General features: G+C 38.4%; 1 protein-coding gene across 1 annotated transcript in view; it reads right to left on the minus strand.

Annotated features, from left to right (window-relative positions):
* The window catches only part of MGMT (O-6-methylguanine-DNA methyltransferase), a 311,394-nt gene that overhangs the window by 38,077 nt on the left and 261,274 nt on the right, over nt 1-12,043 (minus strand). Inside the window, exon 4 of the mRNA XM_075131014.1 lies at nt 7,885-8,045. Coding sequence (XP_074987115.1) covers nt 7,885-8,045 — 161 coding nt within the window. The remainder of the gene's footprint in view (nt 1-7,884; nt 8,046-12,043) is intronic.

Here is a 12,043-nt window from a genome sequence, read left to right on the forward strand (position 1 = left end):
GCAGGGTCAGGAACAGAATCCAGTTTTCTTGAGTCCTAGACCAGTGTTCTATGGCTGTAATAAGTCCACAGTCTGCATATTTTCAGGAAATGCCTATGGACTTTTCCGAGTCTGGAACACATTATTGGAGCAGTCATCTAAAATTAAATGCACCCTACTCTAAATAGGTGAGTACAGTTAGGTGACACATACAGCTACACAGGTGTAAAGATTATTATATATGCAGGTACCTCAACAATTGCAATCACTATAGGAATTACAAACAACAACAGGTCAAAAGGTAGTAAAATTTTCATATTCTGGCAGTATTAACCTACATTGATAAGGGGTGTTTACTAGTGCTCCAGGAATAAATAAAAAACCTTTCAGTTAATATTGTAGATGTATTTAACAGTTATTGTTAAACACTTATTCTGTTAATGATCTAGGTTTTCAAACAGCTCAGTTAAGTTATTCATAGTTAAGCTTACTTCCCCATTTCTGCCTGGTCTCTCTCTTTCTTATTTCAAGTGTTTCCTTTTTTCTTCTCAATTCCAAATCACCAAAATAGAAGTTTATATTCTCCACTGTATAAACTGTTCATGCTTGCCATACTGTGACCTTCGTGTATTGATTCATGACATTTGACAGTCTGTACTGCTGTCTTCAAATTCATGGGTGTCTTCCATCTATTCCTATTCGTTTAATCAGTTCTTTTTCCCCCCTCTCCTTTTCCACTTGTAGCTTTGGGCTTAGACCTAGATTTCTGCTTCTGCTACCCCTGAAAATTAGTTTGATAGCTCTAAGGTTTAAAGAATTACACATTAATCAGTTATTTCTTTCCTACTTAATTTGAGTATAGATTTGCTTCCTTGTTATAATCAATAAATTGGCACCTGAGGTTTAAAACCCTCTAACTTCACTAAGTAATATCTCAGAAAGTCTACAATTTTTTACAAGCTTTAATTTAAAGTGAAAGTGATCGGTATTGACCACAATAATGTAAATGCTTTTCTTATTTTAGTAATCATCTTTCATTTGTGTGTCTGTCTGTCTGTCTTTATACATTGGAAATATACAGGACTGCATTGCATCATAGATAAAAATGTACTTTTTTGGATGTACGGTGGAATGTAAGTTTAAGGGTACAAATTACAATCTTGAATAAAGTTTTTGAGCATAAAAATTCATGGGATGGTGAATCTGCAGTTAAGTAACAAACTGATAGTAGAGATAGCTCTGCTATCTTCAAAAAACTTGTAAATTGTATTTAGAGTTGCAACTGCACAAATGAAACTATATTTAGAGAACATGAGACCTCTGGAAATTCAACTTTTGTGGGAAAGTGCTCTTCCCAAACAGGGTTACAAGAGCACTCCCCCCCACCCCCAGTGTTGCCTTATAGCAGAGTGATAGATTTTTTTAAAGTTTAGTATCATTTTCTGCAACATGGCAGTAAAACAAAGAGGTGCTGCTAGATTCCACCTGAGAGGGGTTCGAGGAATGATCAAGGGACTATTAACACTGTTCCATGGTGGTAAAAGATGGACTTTCAATTTTAGAGGCATATTTTATAATGCTGTGCTCAAGTGACAACTCCATGTAACAGTTCCATTCTCATTTCTAGTTACCATATGAATAACTTCCAAGATACACACTGCCTTCCACTGGAAGGCACATAGTAAGAACATTAATTCATTCACACAAAAAAGTGTACATTCCCATAACTCATGTGGCAGGATTTTCATTAGAGGTCCTTTTGAAAATAAGAGGTTCAACAGATATATGCAGAAGCAATAGGAACTGGTGCATGTAGAATGGATGTAGCACAAATCCCACCCCCAGACAGTGAAAAAGTGAAATTTCACAACTATGATGTAATAACTACAAAATGACCCACCCCACCCCCCCCAAAAAAAGGTAAAGTAAGCTTTTTTTCTAATGATAATTAGCATTTCATGTAGTGTATTCTGTTGTCACTGTGAGCTGAATACAGCCAGGTTAACTCACTGACATAAGTTTCTAAGACAGAGGGAGTACACAGGAAAGGATAGAGATGATTTTTGCTTATTGGCCTGTGTACAGAATTGAGATATTTCTATCTAAAAGGTTATGAGAGAGAGCAAGAGAGATATGGATGGGGCAGTATTTTACCAATATACCTTCTTGAATTCAAAACTCCTTTATACTACAGACATCAAATTCACCTGCAGTGTAAGTATGAATTCCTTTTCCATCTCTGTCTTTGTCCTTCTACTAATTGTTTGCCAGCAAACCTTTCCTTTTTTTCCACTTTGCTTTCTTTTTCTATGAAGGTAAGTATGGCAATACATGCACATTGGAGCTTCAGGTTCCATGGATAGAGAATTGCCGTTAGGCCTTGCAGAATATGTTGCCATTTAGGCACATGGTTCCAGAGGCTTATCCTGGGCCAGACTCTGCCCTGGTACCCCGGACCCAGCATATGTGCCTCCTCTCCCCTGGGATAACAGTTTCATTCTGCTGCCAGTTAATGTAATTACCCCAAACTATGCTGTAATGCTGAAGATTCTTGGTTCAAACCCTATCACAGATGATGCACAATGTGAGAGGAAGTTGTTACATCTGCAGATAATATAATTTAGTTTACCTTTTCCCTTTTAAATAATGTAGGAAATTACATTTAAAAACGGTATTAAAATAACGTCAGTCAGGTTGCAAAGTCAGTACTTGAAAGTTAGGAAATGCCAGAATTTACACTGCCTGTGCAACTGTAATTCATCCTCTTTGTGCATATGTATTCTGGTAACGTAATTATGTGATTGCATACTGTGTTTTCACAAGACCCCTGCCTCATTCAGGGCACAGAATGGATGGTGCTCAGAAAACACATAAGGGGTGTGTGTGTGTGTGTGTAGTGAATGACGCTGTTTTTAGGATCTTTGCCTCATTTACTCTAGAAGTTGGAAGGTGTGCAGAAAAAAACACAGGGGGGCTGCAGAAAGAGAGAGGATACTTTTGTGGTTAAGACAGGCAAATGATATACAGAAGAACTCAGTTCTATCCCTGTCTCTGCCATGTTTTTCCTATTAGAGAGACAAGGTGGGTGAGGTAATATCTTTTATTGGACCAGCTTTTATTGGTGAGAGAGAGAGAAGCTTTTGAGCCACCCAGAGCTCTTTTTCAGGTCTAGGAAACTAACTCAAAGCGTCACTGCTAAATATAAGATTTGAACAGATGGTTTAGCATAAGTAGTTAACACATATTTCAAGGAACCATTCAAAGTGATGTGGCCTATTGATACCCTTCCAGTCGTACGGAAGAAAGGAAGAGGGGCTGGGGGAAGCAGCTGGGTGTGCGTGAGAATTTTCCTATGTGATACTAAGCAAATCAAAATTTTGGCCACTATTATTGTCTGTTCCTCATTTTCTGAGTGCCCAACTTGAGACATCTGAGGCCAAATGTAACCCTGCAAAATCACTCCCTACTGAAACTGACAGCAACAAGAACTGTGGCCGCTCAACACCTCTGGCAGGGTTGTCTGGAGGAATAAGCGCGGTTGGAAACCACTGTGACCAAGATGACTTTCTTCAATCTGCCCTTAGTAACAAGAGTGAAAACTTTTCTTTCACAGACACACTTTGCTAATATTACTTCCATTTTGTCATCTTAATATTAGACTCCTGTAATATTCTCTTCACGTGAGACTACGCCTTGGCACCATCCATCAACATAAGTTAGTGAAGAATTTTGCTTGTTTATTGGGCATGCTGCATGCCAAAAGCACAACCCAATACACTGGTGCTCCATATTCTGTATTTCTTGGCAGAGTTTAAGGTGTTAATTTTTTTAATGTATAAAGCCCTAAATATTTTGGATAAAAGCCAATTGAGAGACTATGTCCTCTGACCAGGTCATACTACCACAGTTATGGTCAGCAGAGATGTCTGAGATAACATGCCACTGGTTTAGAAGAAAAGGGGCTGAGACCCCATTTTCTCTAGGGGGGATGACTTTAGGAAAGAATTGAATTCCAGAATTAATCTATTAAAGACACAGACTATCTGGGCATGCTGCAAAGTCCATCCATTCTTGAGGCTGTGTGGGGAAGAAGCTGGGTTGAAGGATGTAAAGGTTGGATTAGGAAATTAGCTCTTTGGCAGGATGACTGGCATAAGAAGGTTGATAAGATCAAGTCTTCACAGTTTTGGATTATTATTCATCTGCTTTTGTCAATTTTTAAAAAAAGTGCCTAGAGCTATCTGTTGGCACTTTCAAATGCAAATATAAAGAACATAAACAAATACCTAAATCTCAGCTGAGCAACGCTGCAGCTCTGGTGAAAGGCTGCCTTCACAAATAAACTGAAACATACAACATACCCTATTAAAAACCCTCTGTGTGACATTTTACTACCTTAGTTTTCGTACTAAAGAACTTTCTACAAATATTACCTTTTTGAAGTTATAATACGTCTTCAATATGACATTCTCCCATTTGTTCCAACAATACTTTTATATTATATGAAATGATCACTGAGAGAAAGTAAGAGACTATATAAAGAAAGATATCACATCAGTGCAGTTTGGCCACTTAAGTCTGTCAGCATTTCCTTTATATGCTTGCTTTTTTCTACCATAAAATGTGCACACCTGGTCTCAAGTCCAAGATAATTGAACTAAATTAAAAAAAACCTGGATCAGTACATGTTAAAATGAGGAAAACCTATTTCAGGGATCCAAAAAACTAAACGTGTAGTATAGAAGGTCACTAAACATTACAATCCAGGCTCAGTGGGAGGCCAATGAAAGGTAGGCTTCCTGCAGAAGCCTTAACCTCCAAAAAGTCACACCTGTTCCATAGCTAAGAATTTCAGACCCACCTGGGAGAAGCAGAATTCTTGTATATCAGAACCTTACTCTTACTCTGTAGTACTGAATTCTCAAGGCCTTCAAACCCTGCATATGAAGCAGCAGTTAATTCAGCTTTTTACTGAATTTACTCGCCTAGTTGGCTGTTGCTAGAGAGTGGAAAGGGAGAAAAATCAGTAAGGAGGAGGCAGCTTATTCTCCCTTCCTGCCCAAAGAAGTATTTTACCTCAGGTTTCAGAGGAACAGCCGTGTTAGTCTGTATTCGCAAAAAGAAAAGGAGTACTTGTGGCACCTTAGAGACTAACCAATTTATTTGAGCATGAGCGCTGTGGCTCACGAAAGCTCATGCTCAAATAAATTGGTTAGTCTCTAAGGTGCCACAAGTACTCCTTTTCTTTTTATTTTACCTCAGTGGATCTTTCTTTTCTCTTCTTGGCTGATCTCTGAACTCTCCCAATAATACTGACAATGACATAATTGCCATAGAGCAATTAGGCTAGCAAAATCAGAGCAGCTGTTCCTAGGAAGGGAGTGGTTCAGAATGCCTCATTACACATTCTGTGGCTGTTGCAGCTACTCCTCTTAGAATAAGGAGTAGCCTCTGTGGGTGAACAGCCCAGGAGGCTCATGAAGTTACCATGGGTCATCACCCATGAAGGCAAATTTCTGTAGGACCTGGATCCTGAAAGATCCTGAAAACAGTAGCTAAAATAAAATCTGTAATTATGAATTTTGAACTGTTATATTTCATTAACCAAGCTCAAAGTTTGAATCCTGAGCTTTTTGCTCACGTAAACCATGACCAGCAGAGTTTTGTGGTGTAAGGGCTCATTTTAAAGTGCTTATTCAAGCTGCTGGTTGATAGTCCTGGAGACTGAAATACCTTATTTATTCAAAGAGCAGATACAGGAAGAAGAGCAGCCGTGCAACCTTCCCCTCCCTGCTCCACCAGCGTGCCTCAACCCTGATCTATATTAAAAGATTTTTAAACAGCAATGAAACATGTCAAAGTGCTTTACTTCATTCCAACCAGTGGAAAATCTGTGGCACTTTTTCAGGTGATCATTCCATGGGCTTAACAGCTACATTTTAGCAGCACAACCTGAACTGACATTTTTGAATTCAATGTTTTTGCAGTTTGTAGCAGTCTACTGTATACACCCAAATTTTCTTTTTTAAATATGGATGATATAAACAAGAACTTCTACATCTCCATTTCATTAACTACACAGATTCAAATATCTCTGAATAAAAACTTTTTTATCCCCAGTATAAAATGTGATATTGTATTAGCTCCATTTAAGTCTTTATAGTCATGCAAAAAGGGGATGAGAAAAAAGTTTAAAATGTTATTTACTCAATACTTGCCCTATAACGAGACAATCTCAGCTGTTGCATTTAAATAACTGCTATCACATTCATTAATCAATTCAATAAAAAGAGTCATGATACACAGTGATTTAATTATTTTCCCCTTCTAAAAACAATCACACCATAGAACAACTGCTTGCCAAATTTCATTTTTAAAGTCAAAGCTGATTAAGTCAGAAAAGTAATAAAGAAAGCAAACAGAAAAAGAAACAAAAAGAAAACTGATAAATACCTGAATGGTTTTTGAATAAAAATTACAAGCAATAATGAACAGGTGAAATTTGTGACCACAAAACATGCATATGCATTCATTTGTGCATGTGCAACTAACTGCATGTACAATTACCTATTTTGTGCATGATAATGTCAGTTTTACATGTGCATGCAGCCATGTTTTGTAGGTGCAACATAGGCAATGTATGCAACTACAGTATGTTTGAAAATGAGACCCTACATGCTATACCCCAAATTAAGACTCCTAAATGTGGAGCAGCACAGCAGGAGAAGCTGTGATGTGTTGGAGACACATACTGTGCTTCCTTCAGTGCTGCATTCTAGCACAGTGCAGTACAAAGAAGGACATGGTAGGTCACCACGCTGCCCAGACTCAAACTCCATGGGCCATTCAGCACTACTGGCATTCCTAGTGGCACCTCTGTTCTGTCTTCACAGAGTGGTGCTTGCTGCATTCTGGCTGCATATTGTGCAGAAACATGGAGTGGAGGGAAAAAGACTGCATATTTTCCCTTATACCTGCACTGGAATCTTTATGGCTGCGTTATTGAAGATAAGGTTATATTGGAAACATCAATGCTGTGTTAGAGTGCATAATAGGGAGGCTACTAGTTTCCTTTTTTGGGTAATAAACACATCGTTATGGAACCTAATTTCTCAGAGAGCATTCTAAATATATTTAATTAAAATGCAATTCCCTTAAAATGTACATATTATTCACAGTCAAAAGATTACGTTCATGGAGAGAGAAGAAAGAGGCCACTGCAGAAAGCAAACTACTGTGATTTTTACTGGGGACAATTTCACTTCATGTAATTGACTTTTATGTCTTGAGGAAAAAAAAAGCAATAAATGGAACATGATAAGGGGGAAATTTCTCTCTTAAGCAATGTGTTTATTTAAATGTATGTATATTGTTGCTTGGGTAGGAATACTTGCTCTTTGTACCTATTAAAAAAAATTAAAACATCTGTAATAATTTTGAGAATTAGTTTTAAAACTGATCAAAAAAGATACAACATAGCTACCTAATGTTACATAACTGTCACCAACTGTGTTTATAGAAGTGGCTAATTGTCCATTTATAAGCCTCATTCCCTGTGTTGGCAAAAAGATAGTTTAAGTTAACAATAGGCTTATTGAAAAATTTACTGCCATTCAGATGTGTTCGTATTTAAACCTTTCAGCCAGCAAACGTCAAGAGTTGAACTGCATCATTTCTACTGTCTTTGCCAAGAATTATGGAAACTTGTGCCAAAACTAACACAACCATTTGGAGCAGTTGGAAATTACAACCCTTGGTAGCTAAAGTACACTACATGCAGGCTCTATTTAGAGCAATGTAAAATGTCCAACACTGGTGTAGTCCAAATGAGAATGTGATGTAAGTGATAGTTAATCAAGTCAAAACATTTTACATAAAATATTAAAGTATTACTTGGTTACAGACCTTGTTCAAAAACTGGATGGTGAAAGGGAGGCATAGGAAGTTTCTCGGTCATCAAGGGCTCACAGAAGTAGGCCTGAAGCCAGGCTGTGCACTGTTTCAGTGGTTCTGTCATTTCCTCTGGGCCTTCGCATACCTCACAAGTAACTGAGGCTTCCTTAGTCCTGGAAAAGCGATAACATTAGTTTAATAAGTTTAATAGCCAAGCTGCTGAAGATTTTAGCATGCTAAAGACACAGAGAAAATACTTATTACATTAAATGGAAGAAAAACGTTAAATGTTACATGGACTTATTTTTCCTCTCATAAACACTAACACAGAATGCTACTACATAAGGAAAAATGAAAATCAAATTAGAAAAGGAATTGCAATAAAGCCACAGCTCTGTGTCTAGTTGGAGCAAAAAGCCTGAGTGATATTTATTGTTATATACTTTCCAGTGCAGGTGAACTGAAATGTATACTATATCATATTTTTGTATTTGCATTATAAAAATGAATATTTCATACCTGTTAAAGTATTGAGACTATATATAGACACCCCCCCTAATTAAAATGTTCAGTAATTTAATCCCATTCATTATCTCCAATGCCTTTTACTAATCTGACACATGTAAAACAATTCAGAACATCAGTAGTCAAAGAGATTCCTCATTACCTTTAGAATTGCAATGACAATACAAAGTGAACAAAGAACAACATTTGTGAGAAATATAGGACTTTCTTTTTTAATTTACCTATTTGGATATCCATTGCCTAGGGAGGGGAGAATACCACGCACAGATGTAACCATGTAAAAAAAACAGGCTCGGGGGGGGGAGGTGGGGGTAAATAATGGTGGAGGGGACACCAGAACTGAAAATGCACAAGTCCATCAACAGGATAGTAAAATGACATATCCTCAACATTGTCCCAGTGGTTATAGCTGCGCTAGGGATAAGGTTTTCTCTCTTTCTTTCTCCCTGACACCTAGCAGAGTCCGATAACCACCATGGAGTTTTCCCGTGGGACAGAGGAAAGGAAATAGCATTCCATGCAACCAGCACTTTCCTTTTCCAGCTATTATTGTCAGGTTTCTGCTTCCCTCCACTTGTGGGAGTGAAGGGAGGCAACTGAGAATTAGTTTGCTTTTAAATAACAGCTTAGATTTTCAGAATATGTCAGAATGTAACAAATATTGCAGATAGCGCCTACAAATTTCAGGATTTACTCCCCCCCGCCCCATACATGATTTTCTTCTTTTCCTGCTGTTAAGACTATGTGGGGTTTGTGTAGGGGTAGGTGCGGGAGGGGGAAGGGCAGTAAATTGGCGGGTCTTGCTTTCATTGTGTGCAGCATCGTATTGCACAATATTCAATTCACTTGATTTCTGAGTAAGAGCAACACGAAGTACATAAATGTTGCATAGCTAATATATTCATTTGAGATTTCAGTGACAGAGCATTTGGACATCGGCTGTTGAAAAGTGGGGAGTTCTCCTCTGACTGTCACTCTGCTTCCTAATCTGTATACTTTCTGCAGAGTAAAGCAAGTTGATCCAGAACCCTACAAGAGCTTTCCTGGCAGTGCACATCCAACACTGTGGGACAGTGAAGCCTTTGCTGGTGTCTCTCAAAGTTCAGGAGAATTAATTTGTCTTTATGTACTAATAAAATTAACATGCCCCACTAGCAATACATAGAGGAGAAAGGATGTGTGTGGGAGTCTTCTAATAATCTATGAATGATTATATACAGAGCTGACATCATGAATCAATGCCAAAAAGAGCAACCACACCTTCTTTAAGCCTGCCAAAAACTTTTCAGCACCCAGTGTTTATTATCCTTCCTGATAAAGCATCCAGCAATTTTCTGATTATTGTAAAACAGACTGTTTGGAAATTACCTCATGGACTACTCAGGGTACTTTTGCTGTCACAAGGGACCACCTGTACAGATTCCAGTCCTGGTTTCTTGTTTTCTCCTGCAGGTATGCTCAGTCCCAGGAAAAGGAAACTCCATTCATGGCTCAACAGTATTTCCCTTGACAGTACTACAAACTTAGGAGACCAATTCTCTGATGGGAGAATGGCGGCTACAAGGCAAAGTGTTGAGGGTGGAAATAGGTGAAAAGCAGGTAAAAGTGCGGGGATCCTCCTAGTAGTAATAAAGATATAGAAAAATCCCATCAGGACTGGGGGAAATAAAGCAAGGCTATTTGGTCCCTTCAGTCACTCAGATGGGGGTTGTGGAGGAAACCCTAGACAATTTCCCGGCATGCCAAAGTACCAGACACTTAACAAAATATTTTCTCTTACTAGGAAACCTAAGCAAATGAAAATTGTGTGATGTATCAGTAATGACATAAAAGACTCCAAGTCTGTTTTTGCCACAAGGCACCTCTGCAACAAGACCTAACCAACTCAAATGCTTGATCCACAAATGCATATGAAACTGAAAACAACAGGATAGCAATGTAATCAGACACCTACTCTTGTCTCTGCCTCTGGATAGGATAAATGATGTACAGTCAGAAGCTATTTTAGGGTTTATTCTCAGAAGTGAAACCCTCATCTGTTTGAATTGTGCATGATTAAATGGCCTTGCAATTCTCCCCAATGCCAAGTCATTTTCTAATTGTTAAGCACTGAAGGCCACATTGCTGAATAGCAAGAAAATAATATAGCACAATGGAGAAAGAAAGGTGGGAAAGTTAAAATACCAGGGAGATAGACAGCATGCAACAGATGATTAAACAATCGGTTAAAAGCATTAAAAATGTAAGTTAAAAAATTGATTGTTTGGCATATAAGAAAACAAAAGAAAATCAGAAGACACGGAAGAAGATGCAACTGTGCATCTAGCTTGCCAGCAGCCTCCCTATTAAATGCAAACTTGTTGCTCTTCTCCCTATTTATATGGCCAGACTATAATTTTGAGGGTTTTGTTGTTGTAGTGCTTTGTAAAAGTTGTGTACACTTTTTATATTCTTTTGGGATTTAAAAATATTGGTCAAAGAATTGAATTCAATGGGATTATTTATGTACATAAACTTATTCACATAAGTTTCAAAGGCTTGGGGCCTTTGACTGCAAGCTCTCTGGGCCAAGCACTAGCTTATATTATGTTTGTATATCCCCAGTACAATAGGTCTATATGACTGGAGACTCTAGGAACTCTCTCAGTATATTTCATTGTAATAAAATAATAAAACTCTTGAAATCTGCAACAGCACAAAATTAATGGACTTCTCTGATCCATATAACAAGAGTGGCACCATACACATTCAAGTTTCAGGTGACCTCACCCAGGATCACATCTGCTTGCTTAATAGTCATAGGTAGGCTACGACTTGAACTACTCAAACATGAAGAGAAGTAAGGGAAGAGTAAGAACCTTTCTTATACCCCTGTGCTGGCTACTCACTTATTATCCCCTCTCCCTGGAACAAGTGGGTGAGGAATAGCCAGAGTCTTGGCTCCACCTCCCACCACATCAGCCTGCACAGCTGAGCTGGCACAGAGGTCATAAATTTCTTCTGGTATAAACTAGAAGCAAAATGATTACCTCTTACTCCTGGGAGAGAGAGTAAGTGGGAAACAGAAATGGTACTGTTTTTCAGAAGGGTGTCTCTGAGGCATAATGCCCCCTGGGCTATTGCTGGGGAGCTATGGTATATGCATCACCCCTTGCTTGAGGCTTTGCCAAAAGGCACAATCTAGACTTAGTTCCATTTTTAGAATAAACAACATAATACAGATCTGCCAAATTATTCCTCTCCCTTTAAAAATATACTTTAATTACAACATCTGTTGTGTCTACTGTATGAGCTGTGGTGCACTCACCTAGGGTGTGGGGCACCCAAGTTCAAACTCCTGCTCCAGGGACTAATTATTTATAAAAAGTGGAGCAGCTGCAACAGGAGAAATTGAGAGAGCCCTGCTCCAGAATACATCATAGCCTAGTCATTCTGATTTGCTCCTGCAATAAGGGAAATCCAAGTTCAAATCCCTTCTCCAGTTGGGAGAGGGAATTTAATTCAGCTCTCCCACATCCTGGATGAATGCTCTAACTATTGGGATAAAGGTTATAAGAGAGGCTGCTGCCTTCTCTCATCTTCCTTCATCCCCTCCAATTTTTTTTTGGTATGGAATTATTCAGAAATGCGTATCAAATTCACAAAT

The sequence above is a fragment of the Caretta caretta genome, chromosome 7 (genome assembly GCF_965140235.1).
Source record: "Caretta caretta isolate rCarCar2 chromosome 7, rCarCar1.hap1, whole genome shotgun sequence".
In the NCBI taxonomy this organism is placed as follows: domain Eukaryota; kingdom Metazoa; phylum Chordata; order Testudines; family Cheloniidae; genus Caretta; species Caretta caretta.